General features: G+C 37.4%; 1 protein-coding gene and 1 pseudogene across 1 annotated transcript in view; both read right to left on the reverse strand.

The window, feature by feature from the left end:
• Window positions 1–4,734: 4,734 nt before the first annotated feature.
• LOC113927114 lies at window positions 4,735–7,323 on the reverse strand (annotated as a pseudogene).
• A 913-nt stretch (window positions 7,324–8,236) lies between these two features.
• The window catches only part of SELENOF (selenoprotein F), a 55,687-nt gene continuing 40,169 nt past the window's right edge, over window positions 8,237–23,754 (reverse strand). Inside the window, exons 4-5 of the mRNA XM_027602746.2 lie at window positions 12,320–12,369; window positions 8,237–9,342 (exon numbers count right to left, since the gene is read on the reverse strand). Coding sequence (XP_027458547.1) covers window positions 9,211–9,342; window positions 12,320–12,369 — 182 coding nt within the window. The 3' untranslated portion in view covers window positions 8,237–9,210. The remainder of the gene's footprint in view (window positions 9,343–12,319; window positions 12,370–23,754) is intronic.

Genomic DNA, 23,754 nt, shown 5'->3' on the forward strand with positions numbered 1-23,754 from the left:
TTATTATTATATAATCAATGAGTTTCTTTTAATTTTGTTATTAATTGACATATATTTGGCTGCTCCCATGTTAGGGGCATAAATATTTACAATTGTTAGATCTTCTTGTTGGATAGGACCTTTATTATGGTATACTGTCCTTCATCTCTTATTATAGTTTTTGGTTTAAAATCTAGTGTCTGATGGATGGCTAATCCAGTTTTCTTTTCATGTCCATTAGCATGGTAAACGGCTTTCCACCCCCTTTCAATCTGGAGGTGTCTTTGGGTCTAAAATGAGTCTCTTGTAAGCAGCATATCGATGGGTCTTATTTTTTTTAACCATTCTGATACCCTATGTCTTTTGATTGGAGCATTTAACCCATTTACAGAGTAATATATTGAAAGATATGAAATTAGTGCCATTGTGTCACCTGTAAAGTCACTGTTCCATTCTAGTCTTTGTTACTTTTGGCTGTCTTTCCACTGAAAGGGTCCCCTTTAATATTTCTTGTAGGACTGGTTTAATGTTCACACATTCTTTTTGTTTTTGTCTTGGAAACTCTTTTTTATCTCTCCTTTTATTCTGAATGAGAGCCTTGCTGGATAAAGTATTCTTGGCTGCATGTTTTCCTCATTTAACATACTGAATATATCATGCCAGTCCTTTCTGGCCTGCCAGGTCTCTGTGGACAGGTCAGCTGCCAGCCTTATGTGTCTACCCTTGTAGGTTAAGGACCTCTTGTCCTGAGCTGCTTTCAGGATTTTCTCTTTATCTTTGTAATTTGCAAGTTTCACTATAACATATCAAGGTGTTGACCTATTTTTGTTGATTTTGAGGGGAGTTCTCTGTGCCTCTTGGGCTTGAGTGCCTGTTTCCTTCCCCATATTAGGGAAGTTCTCAGCTATAATTTGTTCAAATAAACCTTCTGCCTCTTTTCCCACTCTTCTTCTTCTGGGACTACTATAATACAGATATTAATTTGCCTTATGGAGTTGCTGAGTTTCCTAAGTCTACCTTTGTGATCTAATAGTTTTCTTTCCCTCTTCTTTCATCTGCATTATTTTCCATAATTTTATCTTCTATATTACTGATTTGCTCTTTTGCTTTATTTTTAAAAAAGATTTTATTTATTTATTTGACATAGAGAGACAGTGAGAGAGGGAACACAAGCTGGGGGAGCAGGAGAGGGAGAAGCAGGTTCACTGCTGAGCAGGGAGCCTGATGTGGGATTCGGTCCCAGGACCCTGGGATCATGACCTGAGTTGAAGGCAGATGCTTAACCAACTGAGCTACCCAAGTGCCGGCTTCTGCTTTGTTTATCCTCATTTTTATGGCCTTGGGACTGCGTCTTGGTTATAGCATTTTTAATTTTGGCCTGACAAGATTTTCATTCTTTTATGTCTACAGTAAGAGATTCTCTAGTGTCTTCTATGCTTTTTTCAAGCCCAGCTAGTATCTTTATAACCATTATTATAGATGTCGTTCAGACATCTTACTTATATCTTATTGATTAAATCCCTGGCTGTGAGTACTACCTCCTGTTCTTTCTTTTGGGTTGAATTTCTCCATCTCATCATTTTGTCCAGTAAAGAAAAAAAGAAAAACAACAACAAAACAAAAAAACCCCTAGATTCTGGGTGTGTTTTGGTCTGCTTGTTAAAAGAAACTAGATCCCCAAATAATAAATATACATATTTATATATAAATTTATATGTATAAATTTACTTACATATACTTATACACATGAATATATATTAATATATAAAAATATATCTATAATAAAATATGAAAGGAAACAAAAATGAAACATAAAGTATATATAAAAATAATTTAAAAATAAAGAATTGAAAAAATAAAAATCACTGAAAACAGTAAGACTAAAGAATAAAAATAAGAGTGCTATATACTGTTTTCCCTAGCTGAAGCTTTGCAGAACTCTGTGATCAGTAAACATGGTGCCAGCGAGTTGTTTGTGCTGGTCTTCTAGGGGAGGGGCCTGCTGCAGTGATTTTTCAGGTGGACTTGCCCTAGTGGAAATGCAGCTCCAGTGCACAGGGAGGCAGGGCTTGGTGTAAGCAGCTCCAGACTCCACTAGGTGGTGCTGCTTTATGCCCTGAAGTCTCTCAGCACTGATGGGTGGGATATGGTGGTGTCCCACTCTCTAGCTCTGGAGCTGAAAATTCATGCACCCCACTCTTCATTGAGCCCTCACAGAAGAGCAATCACTCGTCTCCCCGCTTTCTGTCAGAACTCTGTTCTCCCTGCCTGTGTCTCAGCGTTTTATCTCAGGTACATGATGGAGTTTCAAAACTCCAAAATTTAGGCTCTGTGACTGCTTGACCCATAGGATATGGTGGAAGTGACACCATGTCGTATTTGGGCCCAGGCCTTGAGAAATGGGCAGTTTTCAGTTCCTGCTTCTTAGAAGGATGCTTGTTTTTTTAGCCCAGGCACCACACCGAGGAAGCCAAAGCTGCCTAATGGAAAAGAATTGACAGCCAGGGCCAGTTTGTCAGGTGTATGAGTGATCCATCTTGGAAGTGGATCCTCTTCACCTAGCTGACGCCTGGTGGAGCAGGAATGAGCTGTCCTCACTGAGCCCTGCCCAAAGTATGTATTTGTGAACAAAATAGTTATGGTTTTAACCCATTAAGTTTTGGAGTGGTTATACAGTAAAAGAAATTAGACTAGATGTTTGGCTGGGATCTGTGCTGGGCCTGTGGGGTGAGATTTAGCTAATACCAAGTGGATAGGCAAGGGGTAGAGATGAACAGAGATTTCATTCCGTATGGGAAAGAACTCAGAGTTCTGTACTGTTGGACTAAGATGCAGAGAGAGAGGAAAAAAAGATGAGTTAGGAAAAGACAGAAATCAGATCAGAAAGTCTGAGTTAGCGGTGCCTGGGTGGCTCAGTTAGTTAAGCATCTGACTCTTGGTTTTGGCTCCAGTCATGATCTCAGGGTCGTGAGATTGAGCCCCATGTTGGGCTCTGCACTAGGCATGGAGCCTGCTTGAAATTCTCCCTCTGCCCCTCCCCCTACTCATGTGCATATGCTCTCTCTCTAAAATAAATCTTAAAAAAAAAAAAAAAAGTCTGGGCTATAGATGAGTATCCAGATGTTCAAGCCAGGAAAGAAGAATGGAAACACAATTCAGGCCAATAGTAGTAATTTCAAAATCTTGAATGGTAAACAAAATAGTTTAGGTGGGCATTTGTGGGCATATGGGCATTCATGATGTGAAAGATTAGGCAACAGGAACCAGGGACTTAGGTCAAAAGCCTGAGTATAGAAGGAGATCAAACCAGTCCCACCAACTCTGGTACTAGTTACTATAGAGGTGATGACAGAAAAGACCATCCTAGATGTTGAGTCAAATAGTTCTAAGACTGGAGCTCCACAATGGAACTAGAATGGAGATTGGTGCTTAAAGATGGCAAGGAAGAATGCCTGAGTGTGGTATGAATAGTCACTTCCTATTAGTTCACCTAACTAGTGAATATTTTAAGAATCCACTTAGTAGGTATACAAATGAATATTGGACTCTCATAAAATTTAACATTTATGTTTAGGCTTGTCTTTTTTGTTCTAAAAGCAAGTTGAGTTTTTTTTTTTTGTTTGTTTTTTTTAGGGGGGTGAGGGGCAGAGGGAGAGGGAGAGAGAATCTCAAGCAGGCTCCACGCCTAGTGTGGAGCCTGACATGGGGCTTGATTTCACAATCCTGAGATCATGACCTGAGCTAAAACCGAGTTGGACCCTTGACTGACTGAGCCACTCAGGTGCCCTGGAGGAATAGTTTTAAAAAGCAAGTAATATACTAGAAGTTTTTTTTTTTTTAAGATTTTATTTATTTGAGACAGAGAATGAGAGAGAGAGAACACGAGAGGGGGGAGGGTCAGAGGGAGAAGCAGACTCCCCGCTGAGCGGGGAGCCCGATGCGGGACTCAATCCGGGGACTCCAGGATCATGACCTGAGCCGAAGGCAGTTGCTTAACCAACTGAGCCACCCAGGCGCCCTATACTAGAGGTTTCTGAAGCAGTTATTAGTCCTTAGTGAAAGCAGATATTTGTTTACATAGGCATAAATGAGTATTTGTTCATTGTTCATGACCTTTAGAGTTGACCATACTGGATTTTGTCTTGCCCCTGCTCAAGGTTTTATTCTGAAAGCAACTTAGAATACAGTTGAATTTTTAGGATGACATCTATTAGACTTTCCCAGCCTACCTTCACAACTTCATTTCCTACTACCCTTTTCCCTGGGTCACTAGTTTCCGGACACACGGGCCTTCTTTCAGATATGTGAAGTTTTCAGACTTTCTACTAAGTCAGGATCTTTGCACATGCTCTCCCTTCTCACTGGAAGGCATTTTAATTCACTTCACCTGGATAGTTTCTGTTCATATTTTAGGCCTCAGTTTAAATATTCTTCAGAGATCCCTAAGCTCATTAGTTCCCTTTGTAATTCTCTTCTAGTAACTTTTTCATTACTTTTACTGTAATTGATATATTTATTGCAATTGCTGGCTTTCACTAGAATGTGACCCTTATTAGACATGGCGACACTAGGCATTAATTTTTTGTGTGTGTGCGCGTGAGCAGGGTAGGGGGGGTGGGGTGGGTGGGGAAAAGGAGAGGGAGAGAATCTTAAGCAGACTCCATGCTCAGTGCAGAGCCCTCCTTGGGGCTCAATCTCATTTCCTTGAGATCATGACCTGAACCGAAATCAAGAGTCGGACACTTAACTGAGCCGCCCAGGCGCCCCGGGGACATTAGTTTAATAACTGAGGTTGGGGAAGAGAAAAATGAAATCCAGTAAGGTGACAATAGGCAAGAGGCAGGTAAAATTGAGAGAATAAAACATATATAAAGAATTAAACAACTGCAGTCTGACGACCAGTTAATGGAGGGCAAAGTACTTAACACATCTCAGTAGCCCCTGATGAGTACTCTTAATAGAGAGATCAAGAAATTTAGGATGTACAGACATTGGAATCCTGTACATGGCTGGTGGGAATGTAAAATGGCGTAGCCACTGTGGAAAAGTCTGCCTGTGTCTCAAAGAGTTAAAGAGATAGTATGACTCAGCAATTCCTTCAGAGTACAGCGGCATTATTCATAACAGCCCCAAAGTGGAAACAACCCAAATGACTACCGAATAATGGATGAAATGTGGTATAGTCATACAAAGGAAAATCAGCCATAAAAACAATGAAGTACTGACGATACACGCCGTTAATATGAAGCTTGAAGACCTACTAAATAAAGGACCCCAAATGGTCATGTATCGTATGATCTCATTTATATGAAATATCCAGAATAGGCAAACCCATTGGGACAGAAAGCAAAATTAGTGGCTGTACTGGGGGTAGGTGGCTGCGGGAGTCACGGCTAATGGTTGTAAGTAAGATTTGTTTGAGGTGATGAAGATGTTCTGAATTTAGATAGTGGGGATGGTTGCACGGCTCTCAATATACTAAAACATTGGACTGCATACTTCAAGTGTGTTTTAAATGTGAATTGTATCTCAAAAATGTAAAAAGTTATAGTCCATTCTCAGTACTCAAAGTAGATCTATGAAGTTGCTGCAAACGCTTTAACAGACCATTGCTCTCAGGGGACATACAGGGAAGGGTTAAGTTCCTGGAAGCTCCTGGTCACAATATTTTTGTCAACCTATCTATAATCTTGTTTTATGTGTTTCTATTTAAAGACACTTTAATGCATATTGTTGATTTATCATCATTGAATTCGTGGCCCACAAGTCATGCCTCAACAAAACCTAACTAAAATGCATTTTTTCCATAAAGCGCATCCTAGCCTTCTTGCTCTTATTAGGAACACTAGACAGCACTTTAGCACTATGCTTGGGGGCCATTTTAAAAAAAGGCTAATCATCAACATAAAGCACAAAAATGCAAACTAGAGTATGAAAGGATATTTGTTTACAGCATGAGAGCTGAAACAAGGCAGTGTCCCCTTGTTTGATTATAGCTGGGAATGTGTGCACTGAGGGACTCAAATTTTTTGTTCTGCTCTCACCTGTGAATGACTTCAAAAGTATCCTGCATATTATGACTGTGCGGTTACAGATAATTTTAATGAGTATGTGTATTTGTAAATATGGAATTCATGAATAATAAGGATTGACTGTAGCTTAGTTTTTCTACCAAACTTTTTTTAGGGCTAAACTTCAAACTCTTCATAATGCTGGACAGGTAAAATGGCTGTATTTGTAAAATATGTTTTAAGAGTGGCTAAAAGTAAAAGACCAGTTATAGAGGCTACAGACGATTATTCCTATTTTATTTCCTCTGCATTTCTAAATAACCATGTCTCGTGTTACTGATTTCTGGCAAAGGGGCAGTTTGAAGGTAAAATGTTCAGCAAGAGCCTACTCTGAATTTTTTATCACAAATGCAGGCCTTTTCCCAGCAAGTCCTCTGTCACCACAGAATATAATTAAAAGGCATTTTAATTTTCAAGTAAAAGAAATACTTACCTAGTTGTGCTCATATCTTGAATCTCTACTCCTCCTTCCCATGTATTTGCTTTCACATATAAGGGAAGGCCAATTTTAATTTCCAAAGTTTCACAGTATTTGCCTTCAGAAGTGTTTTTTTGCATTTTATGATCTTTTAGACTAGCTTTTAAGCCTCAAATCCTTTTAAAACAGGAAATAGTTTTTCATAGTTCCTTTTAAGAGGATTTTGCCAAATTCAGGAATTTACAGATAAATTAACTGTTTTAGGTTATAAGTAACATTTTGGCAGGGGGAACAAATTTAGAAATATCAAGTATTACATATCCATATTTGTGAACCAGAATAAGCTTAATCAAGTATCAGAACTGGGCTACAAAATGGCACTTTTTGGATCAGTATTTCTCTCTTCTGGTAATCATTTGTCTTTTTTTTTTTTTTTTGGTTCCCAAGTTTTATTTAAGAACTCAGACAAAATATTCCAGATAAATGCGTTTTAATCCTCATCTTCCTCCTCTTCCTCGTCTTGGTTAATCTGGAAGTAACGCAACTCGTAACTCTCTTTGCTGTTAGCAACTATGCGCAACCAATCGCGGAGATTATTCTTCTTCAAATATTTTTTGGTGAGATATTTCAAATACCTTTTGGAAAAAGGCACCTCAGAAGTTACTTTTTGCTCCTTTCAATTGTTACAACCCCTCCATCAAGATTCCCAGCTTTTCCATTCACTTTGATTCTCTCTTGAAACTGCTCAAAATTGGCAGCATCCATGATTCCATCTTCTACAGGGTGGGTGCAGTCAAGGGTAAACTTCAGAACTTGCTTCTTTTTTTTGCCCTCCTTTGCCACAAGCTTTTTCTTTCACGGGCACCATGGCGGCAGCGGAGGCAGAAAGGGCCATTTGTCTTTTTTTAAGAGCTTTTAGGTGTTCTTTGATTGGAACTGGTGAAAAATAGTTGGAATTGACTGATTAATTTGAGCCTCCCAATTAAAATAGTAGAGCTTGGTGGATACATGGTTATTCATCAACTCAAGAACTTCAAGCTCTAAGCTACTATGGGGGTTCTTTAGCCTCTTTTGATCTCTCATAATAACTTGAAGAGTTTTTAAGCTTCCTTTCACTTTTTTTTTTTTTTAAAGCCAATGCCGGCACTCATTTAACTGGCTCTTCCTGCCCAGACAGCAGTCCAGTTAGCTTCCTGTGCCAATCCCAGAAGTTTTGAAGTTTCATCCCTTCTATCCTACTGTTCATCTGTATGTGGTGGCCCCTCCTCATGCTATTTTTCCCACTGTTCCTGACCAGCTTCACCTCCCTCTTGTTCTGAAGTAATAACGGCCACTGGGGATAGTGCCACACCATCTGGGGTCTTGCACTATCAAAACGATGGCTCTCTCCATTACTCTAATCAAAAATAGAACCTAGTCTGTTTGCCAAGACTTCTCATAGTGCTTTATTTTGTTAACCAACTTGCCTAGGGTTTATTCTCTTCATGGCTTTACAAATATACTTAAAATAGGACATAATACAAAATGCTAGTAATAATAACCAATCTCTTAAAAATGATTCTGTAAACATTTCCTGGTAGTATCTTTGAAGACTTCCAAATAGTCTTCATTAACATGGTTTAATTCTTAATTTTTTATTTTTAAAGTTTCTAGATTATAAGAATTTATCCCGAGATTAAGCTGACATAAGATTAGACCCATCTGATAAGAGGTTTAAATGACCTAAATTCATTTGGATGAATGTTGTTCTTAGTGAACCACCAGAGGGTCAAGCAAGAAAAATCATTTTTAATAGCGCAATAAAAATTCTGCATTTTAAGAGCTATTCCTTAAAGGAGATATCAATAAAAATGTTCACAGATAAAAGCACTTTGAGAAACTGCTAGACCAGTATAAACTAATATTACCCACAATAAGTTTGAAACACTATAGCCATTTTAACATTTTGGATAAAATAGGGCTTCTATGAAAAAAAAAATGCGCTGAGAAATGTGTCATTTTTAAACACGAGAGGACAAATAAGAATTTCAAATTCTCAATTTTTTTTGAAACTTTATATTTTGGTCTTAAATGATCATTTTTTATTTTTCTGTAAGAGTGTGAAGCACAAAAATTTGCTAAATATCAGAACCACACAAATCCTCCTGAAGGTTTTCTGTGTAGTCTTCATTAATGCAAATCTCTGAATGTTTCATTCTTACTGTAGATCTTGAATCTGTTTTACAATAATGAAGCCATAAAGTTTTAATGCAACACATTATGAACTATAACATTTCTATTAAAAGGAAAGCTGGGAAAACAAGAAGCAGGCAATCTGTTGAGGCTCAGTGGCTCTTACTTGCTTTGTGGTTTTTGCTGTTGCTTTCAAAGAGCACACAGCACATGCATGAGGCACAGTAGGCATTCTCCCTTATCACCTGCCTTACTCTAAACATCTGCTGTTCCTAAAACTGGACCAATTATTACAAACTATCATTTGCATAATTAGCCAACCATTACAAAGCATTTCGTTAGTGGTATCAACAAATATGGAAGGATGGAAATTTATGAAAACTGGGTTCTGTTAAGCTTGCCAACTCCTCAGATACCATGGGTTGTGCTGCCACTTCAACTGTTAATGAGCTGTTTAATGCCTCACAGAATGATCAAAGGGAGGAGGCAAAACTCTAAAATATTCTCTAGGTACTGTAATAATTTCATTTGATAAAGTAACAAAAGGATAGGACAAAATTGAAGCGAGATTTATATGCGTTCCAACTTTTCACTAAGGAATTCTTCTACACTGTCTGTGTTCCATTTGAGGATGCTTAATTCTTCAGCAATGTTCCCGTTGTCATCCAAAAGCTTTAATACAGGATCTGAACCACGAACATACTGCAAAAAGAAGGACATCATTTTTATCTGCTCAGAAGAACCTTCTCAGCCTCAACCAAAAACCAAACAATTTAATCCAGCTTTACCCTATAAAAAAGGCGTGTAGATATAACCTCATAATAGGTCCTACAGGATTTCAAAAAAGAAATAATTACATTTACCTCTAAAAAGAGAAACACCTGTTGGTATCAAGACTAAGATTTAAGATTGAATGTAAACAAATATTTATTGTATATACAACAAAGTCCACATGAGCTTAAAACCTAATGGAGGAGACAAGTTCAAAATGAGAATGACTGTGTAAAGACCACTGTTGAAATAGGCTGTGCACACAAATTATCACAATTCTGTATTGAGTTTTAAATTTTAAGAAATCATTTTTTATTGTAATTAGTTTATAATTAGGCTGGATTCTGAAACTTCAGACTCACTAGTTGACCCTAATAAGACAGAGAACTGAGGAAATTCTAACAGTGACCAACATGATCGACAAACATGATTCCAATTCATTAAGAAATCCATCTTCAATGCTAAAGTAAGTTGAATCACATAACCAAAAGTGCAGCAGTGATGATGAAGGCAGCTTTTAGAACTTCTTTCAGCAATTTATGCCTCAGGTGTCTAGTTTGTGAACTCTACAGAGCTGGAGACAAGCTCTGATGTGATTAGCACCTGGTATAGTCTCAAGCCATTTGTAATGAATCAATACCATTACTAAACCATTTTTGGTTAGATTATCTACAAACTATTTTAAAAGATCTGACTTTTCAAAAATTCATTTTAGTCCACAAAAAGATAAAAATTTACATAGAATATAGCTGTAAAAATCTTCAAAATATTGTCAAACCTAACTGTATGAAGGAATTATGTACCATGACCAATTAGGACTTATGCCAGGTATACAAGCCTGGTACAACATCTGAAAATCAGTTAGTTAGCCTATTGGTGGGGACATATTAAGAAAAATATTATCAATAGATGGAGAAAAAGCATCCTGTCACATGCTTCAAGGCAGATGAACCTTGGGGACTCATGCTAAGAGAAATAAGCCAGCCATGAAAGGACGAATACTGCATGATTCAACTCATATGAAGTATCTAAAATAGTGAAAATCAGAGAAACAAAGCAGAAGGGTGGTTGGTCAAAGGGCTGGGAGGAGGAGGACTGGGGGAATTAGTGTTTAATAGGTAGAGACTTTCAGTGTTGCAAGATGAAGAAATTTCAGAGATCGGTTGCCCAACAGTGAATATATACATATACATATATACACACATATATATACATATATACACACATGTATATGTGTGTATATATATATTTTATTTTTTTAAAAGATATTATTTATTTATTTGACAAAGAGATAGCACAAGTAGGCAGAGCGGCAGGCAGAGGGAAAGGGAGAAGCAGGCTCTGCTGAGCAGGGAGCCCGACGCGGGGCTCGATCCCAGAACTCTGGGATCATGTCCTGAGCCGAAGGCAGCCGCTTAACCGACTGAGCCACCCAGGCGCCCCTATATTTTAAAGATTTTTATTTATTTGACAGAACGAGAGACAGCAAGAGAGGGAACACACGCAGGGGAAGTGGGAGAGGGAGAAGCAGGCTCCCCGTCGAAAAGGGAGCCCGGATGTGGGGCTTGATCCCAGGACTTCAGTATCATGACCTGAGCTGAAGGCAGACGCTTAATCGACTGAGCCACCCAGGTGCCCCCACAGTGAATATATATATAACACCACTGAACTGTATGTTTAAAAATAGTTAAGATGGTAAATTTAATATTATGTATTTATCACAATTAAAAATTTAAAAAGTGGGCTAAAGATCTGAACAGATACCCAAAAGACCTACAGATGGCAAATAGGCTTATGAAAAGATGTTCAATTAGGGAACTGCAAAATAAAACGATGAGATAATATCATGTACTTATTAGATTGGCTAAAATGCCAAGCACTGACAATACTTAATGCTAGTGAAGATGGGGAACCATAGAAACTCTCATAACTAGTGGGAATGCAACATAATACAGCCAATTTAGAAGATAGATTGGGAATTTCTTACAAAGCTAAACAATCTTACTATATGACCTAGCAACTGTGCTCCTAGGTAATTAATAAGTTGAAAACTTATGTCTACACAAAAATGTGTATGGCAGCTTTACTCGTAATTGCCAAAAATTGGAAGCGACCAAGATGTCCTTCCATAAGTGAATAAACTATGGTACAAAAGAATGTTCATATTATCTGGTGTTAAGAAATGAGCTACCTAGCTATAAGGAAGATATGGAAAGAAACTTAAGTGCATATTGCTAAGTCCAAGAAGCCAGTTGAAAAGGCTACATACTGTATGATTTCAACCATATGACCTTCTGCAAAAGGTAAACTCGGGCGCCTGGGTGGCTCAGTTGGTTGGGCAACTGCCTTGGGCTCAGGTCATGATCCTGGAGTCCCGGGATCGAGTCCCACATCGGGCTCCCTGCTCAGCAGAGAGTCTGCTTCTCCCTCTGACCCTCTTCCCTCTCGTGCTATCTCTCATTCTCTCTCTCAAATAAATAAAGAAAATCTTAAAAAAAAAAAAGGTAAACTACAGACAGATCAGTGGTTGCCAAGGGCTTGGGGGAGAGGGTGAGGCAGGAAGAGGTATGAAGAGGTAGAGCACAGGATATTTTTAGGGCAATGAAACTATTCTGTAAGATACTGTAATGGTGTATACATGGTATTATATACATTTGGCAAAACTAGAACTATGCAATACAGAAAAAATCCTAATGCAAGCTATGGAATTTAGTTAATAATGTATCAGTACTGATTCATCAACTGTACCACATAAATGCAAGATGTTAAGGGAAATTGGTGGGCGGATACAAGGAAGGGGTATATATGGGAACAGTGTACTTTTGGATCAATTTTTCTGTATACCTAAATTTACTCTAAGGTATTAAAAAAATACTGGAAAAAAGGAATTCCATTAAAATCTTCTTACCTTGATTTGTAGTCCTCTGAATAGTTTGGGTTTATCACTCCTGACAAAAGCTTAAGAAAAAAGATTCCCATTATTCACTCTGAAACTCAAGCTAGCTACAAAGATTAATACAAAAGGTACAAATACACTCAATAAAACATTAGATCCTATATAAAAACAACTAAGGAAATTCAGACATATAAATGGAAAAGGCATATCATACTATTCAATGAGAAGAATAAATATTTTAAGATGTTAATTGTTTCAAACTTAATCAAAATCCCAAATTCTAATGGGATTCTGAGGACTTGGTAGTAAAGCTCTGTGATAAGAGTAAATGTGTAAGTAGTCTGGGTAGTTTAGAAAAAGTGAAATACTGGAGGAGAATTTGTTCCATTGTTAGTAGACAATGTCATACCAGAATAGATAAAACAGATTAGGAAATCTAGAGATAATCAAATATCCGCATGCATTGTTTAATATGGTCAAACTATCAAATCAGACAGGGAAAGAGAATGATTATGTGTTTGTGTCTGGGGGTGTATGTGTGAATTATTTAACACACTAGAGAAAATTTGTCAAACTATTTGGGAAAAATAGGATCTAGGTACCTGTTTTTCTATCTTGTATCTAAATGAATTCCTGATGGATTAAGATTTTCAATTCATTCAACAAATATTTATTGCAGACCTAACTGTATGCCAGACAACAGAGATAAAGCTATACAAAACATGATTCCTGCTCTTATGGAGCTTACAGTCCGGTGAGGAAGAAAGATGATAAACCAGTAGTCACACTAATAATTTCAGCTGTGGTAAGTATTACAGAGAAGTTAACATACACAACTTCAATATGGAATATAAAATTTTTCTTCCTAACTATGACCATAGAGGAAATGCTTTATGGATATGCCTATACAAAAATGAAAACTTCAGGACAGTTAAACACCACTAGAAACAAAATTAAAAGTAAAAATGATATACTGGGGAAAATCTCTAACAATGTATAAAAGTTCTCATAAATTATTAAATACATACTAGGTACACAAATAGACTAAAGAGAGGAGCATGTAATGTACAAATACACAAATGGTGAATAAACATTTGAAATAAATGTTCATCCTCACTAAAAATCCAATGTCAAAACAATGAGATACTCTCACTCAGAGTGCCAAAAGTTAAAAGGAATATTTAAGGTTAGAGAGGGGGTGGGGAGAGGGATTTTCCTGGGAGTTACTCGTGGGAAAAATATAAACAGACACATATTTCTAGAGACGTATTTAGCAAAATGAACACAAAGTCTTAAAATGTACATATTCTTTAAATCTGAAAGTCCCCTGCTGGGTAATTCTTTATTCTGAGGAAGTAAGGGTACAATATAATACAAAGATACATAATATATAAGGTCCTGCTAACCACATCTAGAAATTTGGAAAAAATCTAAATGTGTAAGAAGCTACAGGTTAAATAAATTAATGTGGACCATACCATGGAACGCATCCAGTCATTAAAAACTAACCTATTTACTGACATAGAAGCAAACTCATATATAAAAAGCAAGTTTGGGATCAGTTTGTTTCCTCTGGTTGTTACAAAAAAATATTTTAATATATTTATTCAAATTTCTTAAAAAAATTAAGCTAGAAAATATAAAATACCTGGCACAATACACATAACCTTTAAAAAACATTCACTATTATTTTAATAGGGGGTTATATCTGGAGCACGGGGTTTGGGGAAGTTTTACATTTTTAATTTTTTTTTTTTTTTTAAGATTTTATTTATGTGACAGAACAAGAGAGAGGGAGAATGAGGACAAGGAGCGGCAGAGGGAGAAGCAGGCTTTCCGCGGAGCAGGGAGCCCGATGTGGGGCTTGATCCTGGGACCCTGGGATCACGACCTGAGCCGAAGGCAGATGCTTAACCCACTGAGCCACCCAGGGGCCCCTTGGGGAAGTTTTAAATGAATGTTTTCCCTTTTTTGGACTATTGATCTACACTCTACCAGTTTTTTTTAGCAATGATCATATAAAACTGTTTTAAGTTAAATTTAGAACACATTTTTCTAAAATACAAGTAGATATTTCATATAAATACTTGATAGTTCTTAGATTTTATGGTGACATACATGCTTCTGAGAACTTATTTCTTAAAGTTACAATTAACTAGCACTGGAATTATAGACATGTTTCATTATGAAGGTCTTTATTTACTATTATTCTTTGTTTTATTGTCCTAAATGCAAGTATATAGTTTTTCTTTTTAAGATTAAGAACTTGTTGGAAGAGACTCAGATATCCTGTCTATAATTCCCCTACAGAATTCAGTTCAAAATAAAGCTGATTGTTAGTCTTTAGAATTTCTTCTTTATTAACTCCATCCTTTAGGATTTATCCAAATACTCTGCAGACTCTTGACTCCCCAAGCAAAAAAGAGCTCATGATACCTGTTGCATTTTATACCATCCCTTTGGCAAATGCTGTATGTACACTTGTACAAAACACCGGTTAACACTGTGTTGTCTAATGCATAAGAAACTTCTCTAAGGGAAAAGGACTGTTCTTATATATTTTTTGTATCCCTTAATAGAGCCTAGCACATTTAATAATTTTCGTTCAATAGATTTTTAATAGGCTGAAATGAATAAATTTAATATGAGTCACTAATGACTATTTGCATCAGTTCTTTGCTTTTTAAGCATAGATCTACAAAGCCCCCTAATCTTGAACGAGGGAAGTATCTGTTAAATACCCTATAGTAGCAAATCACATTTTACAAACCATGAATTAATCTTTTAATAGGTACTTGGGTGCTTTTATGTACACATGGCAGTGGGATAGGCTATACGAGAGTATAAAACTTGCAAAAAGACTCAGAGTAACTTCTTTTCTAGTTTACTTTCTGCTGTTTTAAAAATAGCTCAATAACATCAGTTTGATTATTCCTAAAGAAATCCAGTCACTGGGACTCCTGGGTGGCTCAGTCAGTTAAGTGTCTGCCTTCGGCTCAGGTCATGATCCCAGGATCCTGGGATCAAGTCCGGCATCAGGCTCCTTGCTCAGTGGGGAGCCCTCTTCTCCTTCTGCCTGCCACTCTCCCGGCTTGTGCTCTCTCTGATAAGTAAATAAAATCTAAAAAAAATCCAGTCATTGCATTTCCAGAAAATGTTCTTATGCCAACTTATTTGTCAGTTATAAAGGTAGTTTTGTGAATAGTACTTTAAAGTGATCAATTATACAGAAGTGATTAGAAAACACATGAAATGTTTCAGCTTTTCACTCTGGATTCTTATCAGCAGGCCATTTGCACAGCTCCCTTGAAGAGGAGCTTTTAGTTTTGCTATACGTAAAAACTTAAGACTTGCTATATGTAAAAACTTTTTAATACTTAGAAACTAGTAGGACTCAGGTGCCTGGGTGGCTCAGTTGGTTAAGCAACTGCCTTCAGCTCAGGCCATGATCCTGGAGTGCCAGGATCGAGTCCCACATCAGGCTCCCTGCTTAGCAGGGAGTCAGCTTCTCCCTCTGACCCTCTTCCCTCTCGTGCTATCTCTCATTCTCTCTCTCTCAAATAAAAAAAAAAAAAAAAAAAAAAGAAACTAGTAGGACTCTTCTAATTCAGACTCTTCAGAGGTAATAAACAATATTAAAAACAAAATCTATCCTCCTAGTTCCAAAAAGAGGGTAAAATTGGGGATGATGAGATAACAGGAAGGGTATGTCCTGAGGTTAAAGGAAAATGTTTGAATTTATTTCCAAAATTAGTGAAAATATAAATGAAAAGACAATAATATACTTGGCTAGATGTAGTGATATACCCTTGATCACATCACAATTAGTCAGTCATAAAATGTACTTTACTGGTTTTAAGATTTAATTTGATTATAAGGGCTTATAGAAAGTATGGTTAAGACTTGTGAACTATCACATAAAATTATAAGGAATGACAGATGTTTTCCTGTTGATAAAAATAACCATTTGAATCAGAATATATTCTAAATAAAAATGTCATATATCATACCCAGAAACAATACAATGAGAACGGCCAACAACAAACAACAGAACTGAATTCTCAACTATGCTCCAGCAAGCTTCTGGGTACCTAAAAGAGTATTTCTAAAATAAGAAAATTTACTATTGTATACAAACCATCTGGAGTGTAGAATTATGAGTCATGTGGGTCTTCCCAACAAGACCATTTAAAAGCACTTGAAAACATTCAGAGAAGAGCAACTTAAATAACTGAAAGAATCTGAGGAGACTGGAGGTAAAACAATGAAGACAAGACAAACTAAAAATATGACTTCTTAGTGTGGAAAGATAAAGAATATTTGAAGACTATAAATCCATCAGGGATATATTAACCAACGCAAACACAGGCTTTTCACCCAATTCCCATTTGTCAAAAGTGGGGGCACCCTTGAATTAGATACATTTTGTAAATCCATTCAATAAATATTTGAAATCCTCTTAATATGAGGATCAGTGTTAGATCAATTCTGGGTAAATTAATGACAAAAAAAATTCTGGGCTTTAAGAGTTCCTAGTTTGGTAGAGGCAAAAGACCAATAAAGCAAAGAATTACATTATAATATTATGTATATATATTATAATATGTGGCAACTGTGGAATATAAAGGATAAAGTGAAAAATTCTGTCTAAAGGCCACAAAAAAGAACATTTGGACTAAATTTTGAATGAATAGCAGTTTGCCACAAGAACTGGAAGGGGCATAAGTCAGGAGGAACATGCAGTGTATGCAAAGTCTCAGAGGTCAGAGTTCAGAGAAATGCAGATAGTTGTGCACGTGAACTAGAGGTGTGAATGACAAAGAAAAGCATGTTGTGAAGGGTCTTGTATTGTGAAGCTATTGAGTTTGACATTCATTCTGTAATGGGGAACTACAGAGGGCCAGAGAAATCAAATATGTCTACCAGAAAAGGTCTTTTTGGTAGTTGTGTAGAGGACGCAACAAAAGCAAGAAAAGGGAACGTAGATACTTAGACCAGAAAACAAGTAACTAATCCTTCTGGAGAAAGACGCCAAAGGCTTAATTTAAATCACAGAGAAGGCCAAGGAAGATGTGAAAGTTCTTAAGGAGGGGAAGAGATACCATTTGGTGACTAACTGGGTATAAAGTATGAAATAAATGTTAGTCATGATTCCTGTGTTTTATGCTTTTGCTTGGTGATACTGCCATTTGTGGAAACAGGAAAAAAGATGGTATACTTTTCTAAGAGAAGAGTATTAATTCAGTTTTTTGATATGCTGGGTTTAAGGCCTCTCTACCAAAAATGTGGGCCACAGCCTGGAGGATTACTAGAAATGCAGAATCTCAGGATCCACCCCAAATTTACAGAATTTACTCTATATTTAACAAGATTTTCAGATGATTCATATGCACACAGGCTTAAGGTATCTACGGAGATTATACAAATGAAAATTTCCACTTGCAGTCAGAAATGTGATTTCTAACAGAGAGATGTGACCTAAAGATACAGACTTGGAGTCATCAGGTAACTAATATAATTGGTACTGAGGGAGTGGGACATTCAAGAGAGTAAGAAAGGAAGAAAATATAAAGATAGACTCTGACTATAACTAACATTTGAAAGGTGGGTGGTAGATGAGATGCCAGGAAAGGAAAATGGAAAGCCTGTTAGATGTAGGAAAAACTAGGAGGTAACAAATTCACAGAAGTGAAGGGAAGAGTTTCAAATACTAGAGTCAAGTAATATTTAATCGTCAGGAGGTAAAATGGTAGAAACAGAAGCCAGAATGTCATAGGTAGAAGAATGGCTGGCAGCAAATAAAATTCTGCAGGTTATGAGAAGTCAGGCTGCAGCTATAACTGATATACTGATTTGAGCTGTTTTTATTTTTTTAAAGACGGCAAATAAAGGAGTACAGAAATGCCTGATGGTTACTAATGGAAATTTATCACCTAAAGAGAGAGTATGTTACAAAAACAATACCCACCATTTAATATCCTTGGTACTAAAATAGTGCTTGATACACAGTAAAGCACTCAATAAGTATTCACAGAATTAGTGAATGGTTTACTCTGTATTTGGTGGTGCCACGCACATACTAAGTGATGTAGGTGTGTTATTTAATCCTCGAAACAATCTTATAAGGTGGGTTTTTACTGATTTTAAACCATCTATTACCCATTTTATAAATGAGAAAAACTGATGAAGTGAATACTAATGAACGATACTACTTCTAGTAAAACTCCAATGTAGCCTCATAATCCTAGGCATTACCACTGGCATGAGAAGTTCGTAGAAGTGAAATCATCAACGTGCCTGATCTCGTCTGACCTCAGAAGCTAAGCAGGGTCAGGCCTGGCAAACCACCCTCCCTCCCCCCAGCTTCAAAGGTATATGATTCTAATAAGGAATTGGCAAACTATAGTCTGAGGTCCATAGTCTGGGCTGCTGCTTTAGTAAGTACAGTTTTACTGGAACAAAGCCACACTTATTTAAATATTGTCTGTGGCTGCTTCTATACTACAGAAGTAGAGTTCAATAGTTGTAGCATAGACCTTTGTTGCCTATCAAGCTGAAAAGTTTTATCTAGCCTTTCACAGAAAGTTTGCCAAGACCTACATAATTAGAGAAAAAAATTTTTTTGAGACACACACATATGCTTAACATTGTAAGACTCATGCTTAAGAAGGAATTGTCATTATTACTTTTCATGCTACTACAAATGATAAAACATTAGGTCCACAGGGCCACTCAAAGAGACTCCTGCCCTGGGGAGAGGGAGAACGAGCCCCTCATCCTAGCATGACTGCAGTCCACGAAGCTGAGCCTCTCAGCTGGTTGAACGCGGTGAAAGCCCTGCTCTTGTGTGTGCTTGCGGCTGTGGCAGAGAGGTTAACTGTGGACAACTAGGATGACTACTGGCTCCACCCACTGAAAAGCCCACACCAGCCACAAGTGGGCCTCCACCCACCGAAAAGCCCACACCAGCCACAAGTGGGCCTCAACAGCACAGGAGCAAACCCTGCCCAGTGTGCCCACAAGTTAGCAAAGTGCGTGATTGCCTTCAGTGGGCAGCTCAACCATAATAAGATGACACATGCAGCCCACAGAGGGGATAGCCCTGGAGCACTGGGTCCTGGTGAAAAGAATGGATTGTGTTCTCATTTCCTTACAAGGTAACTACTTTCTTTTCTTTCAAAGATTTTATTTATTTGTGTGTGTGAGAGAGAGAGAGTGAGAGAGTACGCGAGCAAGGACAGCAGGGGGAAGGAGAAGCAGGCTCCCCCACTGAGCAAGGAGCCCAATGCGGAACTCGATCCCAGGACCCTGGGATCATGACCTGAGCCGAAGGCAGATGCTTAACTGACCGAGCTACCCAGGCGTTCCACAAGGTAACTAATTTCAAGACCAAAAGCTGTAGTTGACCTAATACACACAAACACAGAGTAAGACAAGATAAGAAGATTGAGGCATATGTCCCAAATGAAAGAACACGACAGAAATCACAGTAAAAGAGCTAAATGAAACAGATAAGCAATATGCCTGATGAAACTTTAAAGTAATAGTCAATGAAGATACTCAGTGGACTTGAAAAGAGTAGATAAACACAGTGACAACTTCAAAGACACAGAAAATATAAAAAAGAACCAGAGTTGAAAAATTCAATAACTAAAATGAAAAATACTAGAAGGAATCAACAGATGACGGAACAGAAGAATGGATCAGCAATCCAGAAGACAAGGTAATGGAAAGTAACCAAGCCAAATATCAAAGAGAATAAAAAATGAGAATAGGTTATGGGAAATATGCAACATCATCCAGTGTAACATATTCACAATATAGGGATACCAGAAGAAGAGAAAAACAAGGGGTCAGAAAACTTAAAAAAAATAGTTGAAAACTTCCCTAACATGGGAAAGGAAACAAACATTCAGATCCAGGAAGCATGCAGAACCCCTAACAAGACAAACCAAAGGAGGTCCACTCCAAGACACATAATAATTAAAATATCGAAGATTAAAGACAAAGAATCTTAAAAGCAAAGCAAGAGAAACAGTTACAATCAGGGAAACCCCATTTTTCACCAGAAATTGAGGCCAGAAGGGAGTGGCATGACAAATTCAAAGTGCTGAAAGGAAAAAAAACCTTCAAGAATACTCAGTGAGGTTATCACTAAGAATAGGAGAAAAAAAGTTTCCCAAAAGTTAATGCAGTTCATCACTACTTAACTAGGCTTACAAGAAATGATAAAGGGAATTCTTAAGTAGAAAGAAAAGGCCATAATGAGAAGAAAACTAGGAAAAAGAAAAAATTTCAAAGGTAAAAGCAAACATAGGAAAAGGAGTAGATTTAGCCAATGTGGAGATTAAAACACAAAAGTAGTAAAATCAGTTACATCTAAAAAATTAGTCAAGGGATACACAAAATAAAAAGATGTAAAATACGAAATCATACATAAAATGTAAGTGGTCATCAACTTTATACAGACTGCTATACACAAAGAATGTTATATATGAACCCAGTGATAACCAAAAATAAATCTGTGATATACACAAAAAATAAAAGGAATCCAAGCATAATGTTAAAGCCATCAAACCAAAAGAGAATGAGAGAAGACACAGAACTACAAAAACAACCACAAAGCAATTAACAAAAGGACAATAAGGACACATCCATGAATACTAATTTAAATGTAGATGGATATGGCTAAGTGGGTTAAGTGCCTGACTCTTTTAATAATTTTTTTCTTTTTTTTCTTTTTAAGGATTCTTATTTATTTACTGAGAGAAAGAGAATGATAGAGAGCATGAGAGGGAGGAGGGTCAGAGGGAAAAGCTGACTTCCCGCTGAGCGGGGAACTGATGCGGGACTCGATCTGGGGACTCCAGGATCATGACCTGAGCCGAAGGCAGTCACTCAACCAACTGAGCCACCCAGGCGCCCAAGTGCCTGATTCTTGATTTCGGCTCGGGTCATGATCTCAGGGTCCTGAGATCGAGCCCTGCTTAAGATTCTGTCTCTCCCTCTGCCCCTCCCTGCCTGTGCGTGCACCTGTGTTTTCTCTCTCTCTCACACAAAGAAAAAGTAAATAGACTAAATGCTCCAATCAAAAGACACAGGGTGACTGAATGGGTAAACAACAACAAAAAAGACCCATCTATATCTTGTTTACAAGAAGAGACTTGCTTCAGACTTAAAGACATAAGGAGTGAAAAGTGAAGATATGGGTAAAGCTATTCCATGCAAATGGGACAGAGAAAAAAGTTGGTAGGAATACTTTTACAAAGACTGTAGCAAGAGACAAAGAAGGGCATCACAGAATGATAAAGTGATCACTTCAACAAGAGGACTTAATTATAATCTGCATCCAAAATAGTATCACTTAAATACATAAAGCAATTATAAAAGGCATAAAGTAAGAAATTAGCAGTAATATAATAGTAGGTGACTTAAACACCCCACTTACATCAATGGATAGATATTGTGGACAGAAAATCAACAAGGAAAAAGTGGCTCTGAATGACACATTAGACCAGATAGAACAGATATACACAGGATATTCCATCCAAAAACTGCTAAATATACATTCAAGTGCACATGGTACATTCTCCAGGGCAGATCCTATCTTAGGCCACAAAGAAGTCCAAATAATTTTAGAAGTCTGAAATCATATCATGTATCTTTTCTGACCATAAAGGTATGAAACAAATAAATTACAAGAAAAAAAACTTGAAAAAGCAAAAACACATCAAGGTTAAAAAAAAAGACGCTAAACACCCCTGGGTCAACAAAAAAATCAGAGAGAAAATAATACATGGAGAGAAATAAAAATGAAAACATAATGGTCCAAAATCTTTGGGACGCAGCAAAAGCAGTTCTAAGAGGGAAATTTATTGAGATACAGGCCTACCTCAAGAAACAAGAAAAACCTCAAAAAAACCTAACCTTACACCTAAAGGAACTAGAAAAAGAACAAACAAAGCCAGTGGAAAGGAGGGAAATAATAAAGATTAGAGCGGAAATAAATGAAATAGCAACTAAAAAAAAAAAATAGAAAAGTTCAATGAAACCAAGAGCTGGTTCTCTGAAAAGATAAATAAAATTGATAAGCCTTTAGCTAGACTCACCAAGAAAAAGAGGACTCGGGGCACCTGGGTGACTCAGTTGGTTAAGCGTCTGCCTTCGGCTCAGGTCATGATCCCAGGGTCCTGGGATCAAGCCCCACATTGGGCTCCCTCTTTGGGGAGCCTGCTTCTCCCTCTCCCTCTGCCTGCTGCTTCCCCTGCTTGTGCTCTCCCCCCCCCCCACTGTCAAATAAATAAATAAAATCTTAAAAAAAAAAAAGGACTCAAAATCAGAAATAAAGGAGAAATAACTGACACCACAGAATACAATGAATTGTAAGAAAATATGAAAAATGAGTAACTTCCCAGCAACATATAATCTTCCAAAACAGAATCAGAAAGAAATAGAATATCTGAACAGACCAATTATGTGTAATGAGATTGAATCAATAATTTAAAAACACCCAACAAACAAAATAAAGTCCAGGACCAGATGGATTCACAGGTGAATTCTATCAACCATGTAAGGAAGATTTAATACTTATCCTCAAACTATTCCAAAAAATAGAAGAGGAGAGAAAGGAAAGCTTCCAAATACACTCTATGAGGCCAGCATTATCCTCACATGAAACAAGAAAACTACAGGCCCGTATCCCTGATGAACACAGACACAAATATCCTCAACAAAATATTAGCAAACCACATGCAATAAGACTCTGAAAGGATCACTCACCATGATCGAGTGGGATTTGTTCCAAGGATGCAAGAGTGGTTCAATGTTCGCCAATGTGACATACATTAGTAAGAGGAAAGATATAAACCATATGATCATCTCAATGGATGCAGAAAAGGGCATCTGAACAAAATGAGGTGGGTTAGGAGGGAATATTCCTCAACATAATAAAGGCCATATATGAAAATCCACAGCTAACATCACGTTCAATGGTGAAACACTCAAAGCTTTTCCTCTAAGATCAGGAACAAGAAAGGATTCCACACTTACCACTTTTACTCAACATAGTACTGGAAGTCCTAGCTGCAGCAGCGAAGAAAAAGAAAGGCAACCAAATTTGTAAAGAAGTAAAACTGTTATTATTTGCAGATGACAAGATACTTTATATAGAAAACACTAAAGACCACCAAACCTGATTAGAACAGATACATTCAGCAAATTTTCAGGATACAAAATTAATACACAGAAATTGGCTTTATTTCTAAACACTAATAATGAAGTAGCAGAGAGAGAAATTAAAAGAACAATCCCATTTAAACTGTACCAAAAAGAGTAAGGGCGCCTGGGTGGCTCAGTTGGTTAAGCGACTGCCTTCAGCTCAGGTCATGATCCCGGAGTTCCGGGATCGAGTCTCGCATCAGGCTCCCTGCTTGGCAGGGAGTCTGCTT

This window comes from Zalophus californianus, chromosome 4 (assembly GCF_009762305.2).
Source record: "Zalophus californianus isolate mZalCal1 chromosome 4, mZalCal1.pri.v2, whole genome shotgun sequence".
NCBI classification, from domain to species: Eukaryota; Metazoa; Chordata; class Mammalia; order Carnivora; family Otariidae; genus Zalophus; species Zalophus californianus.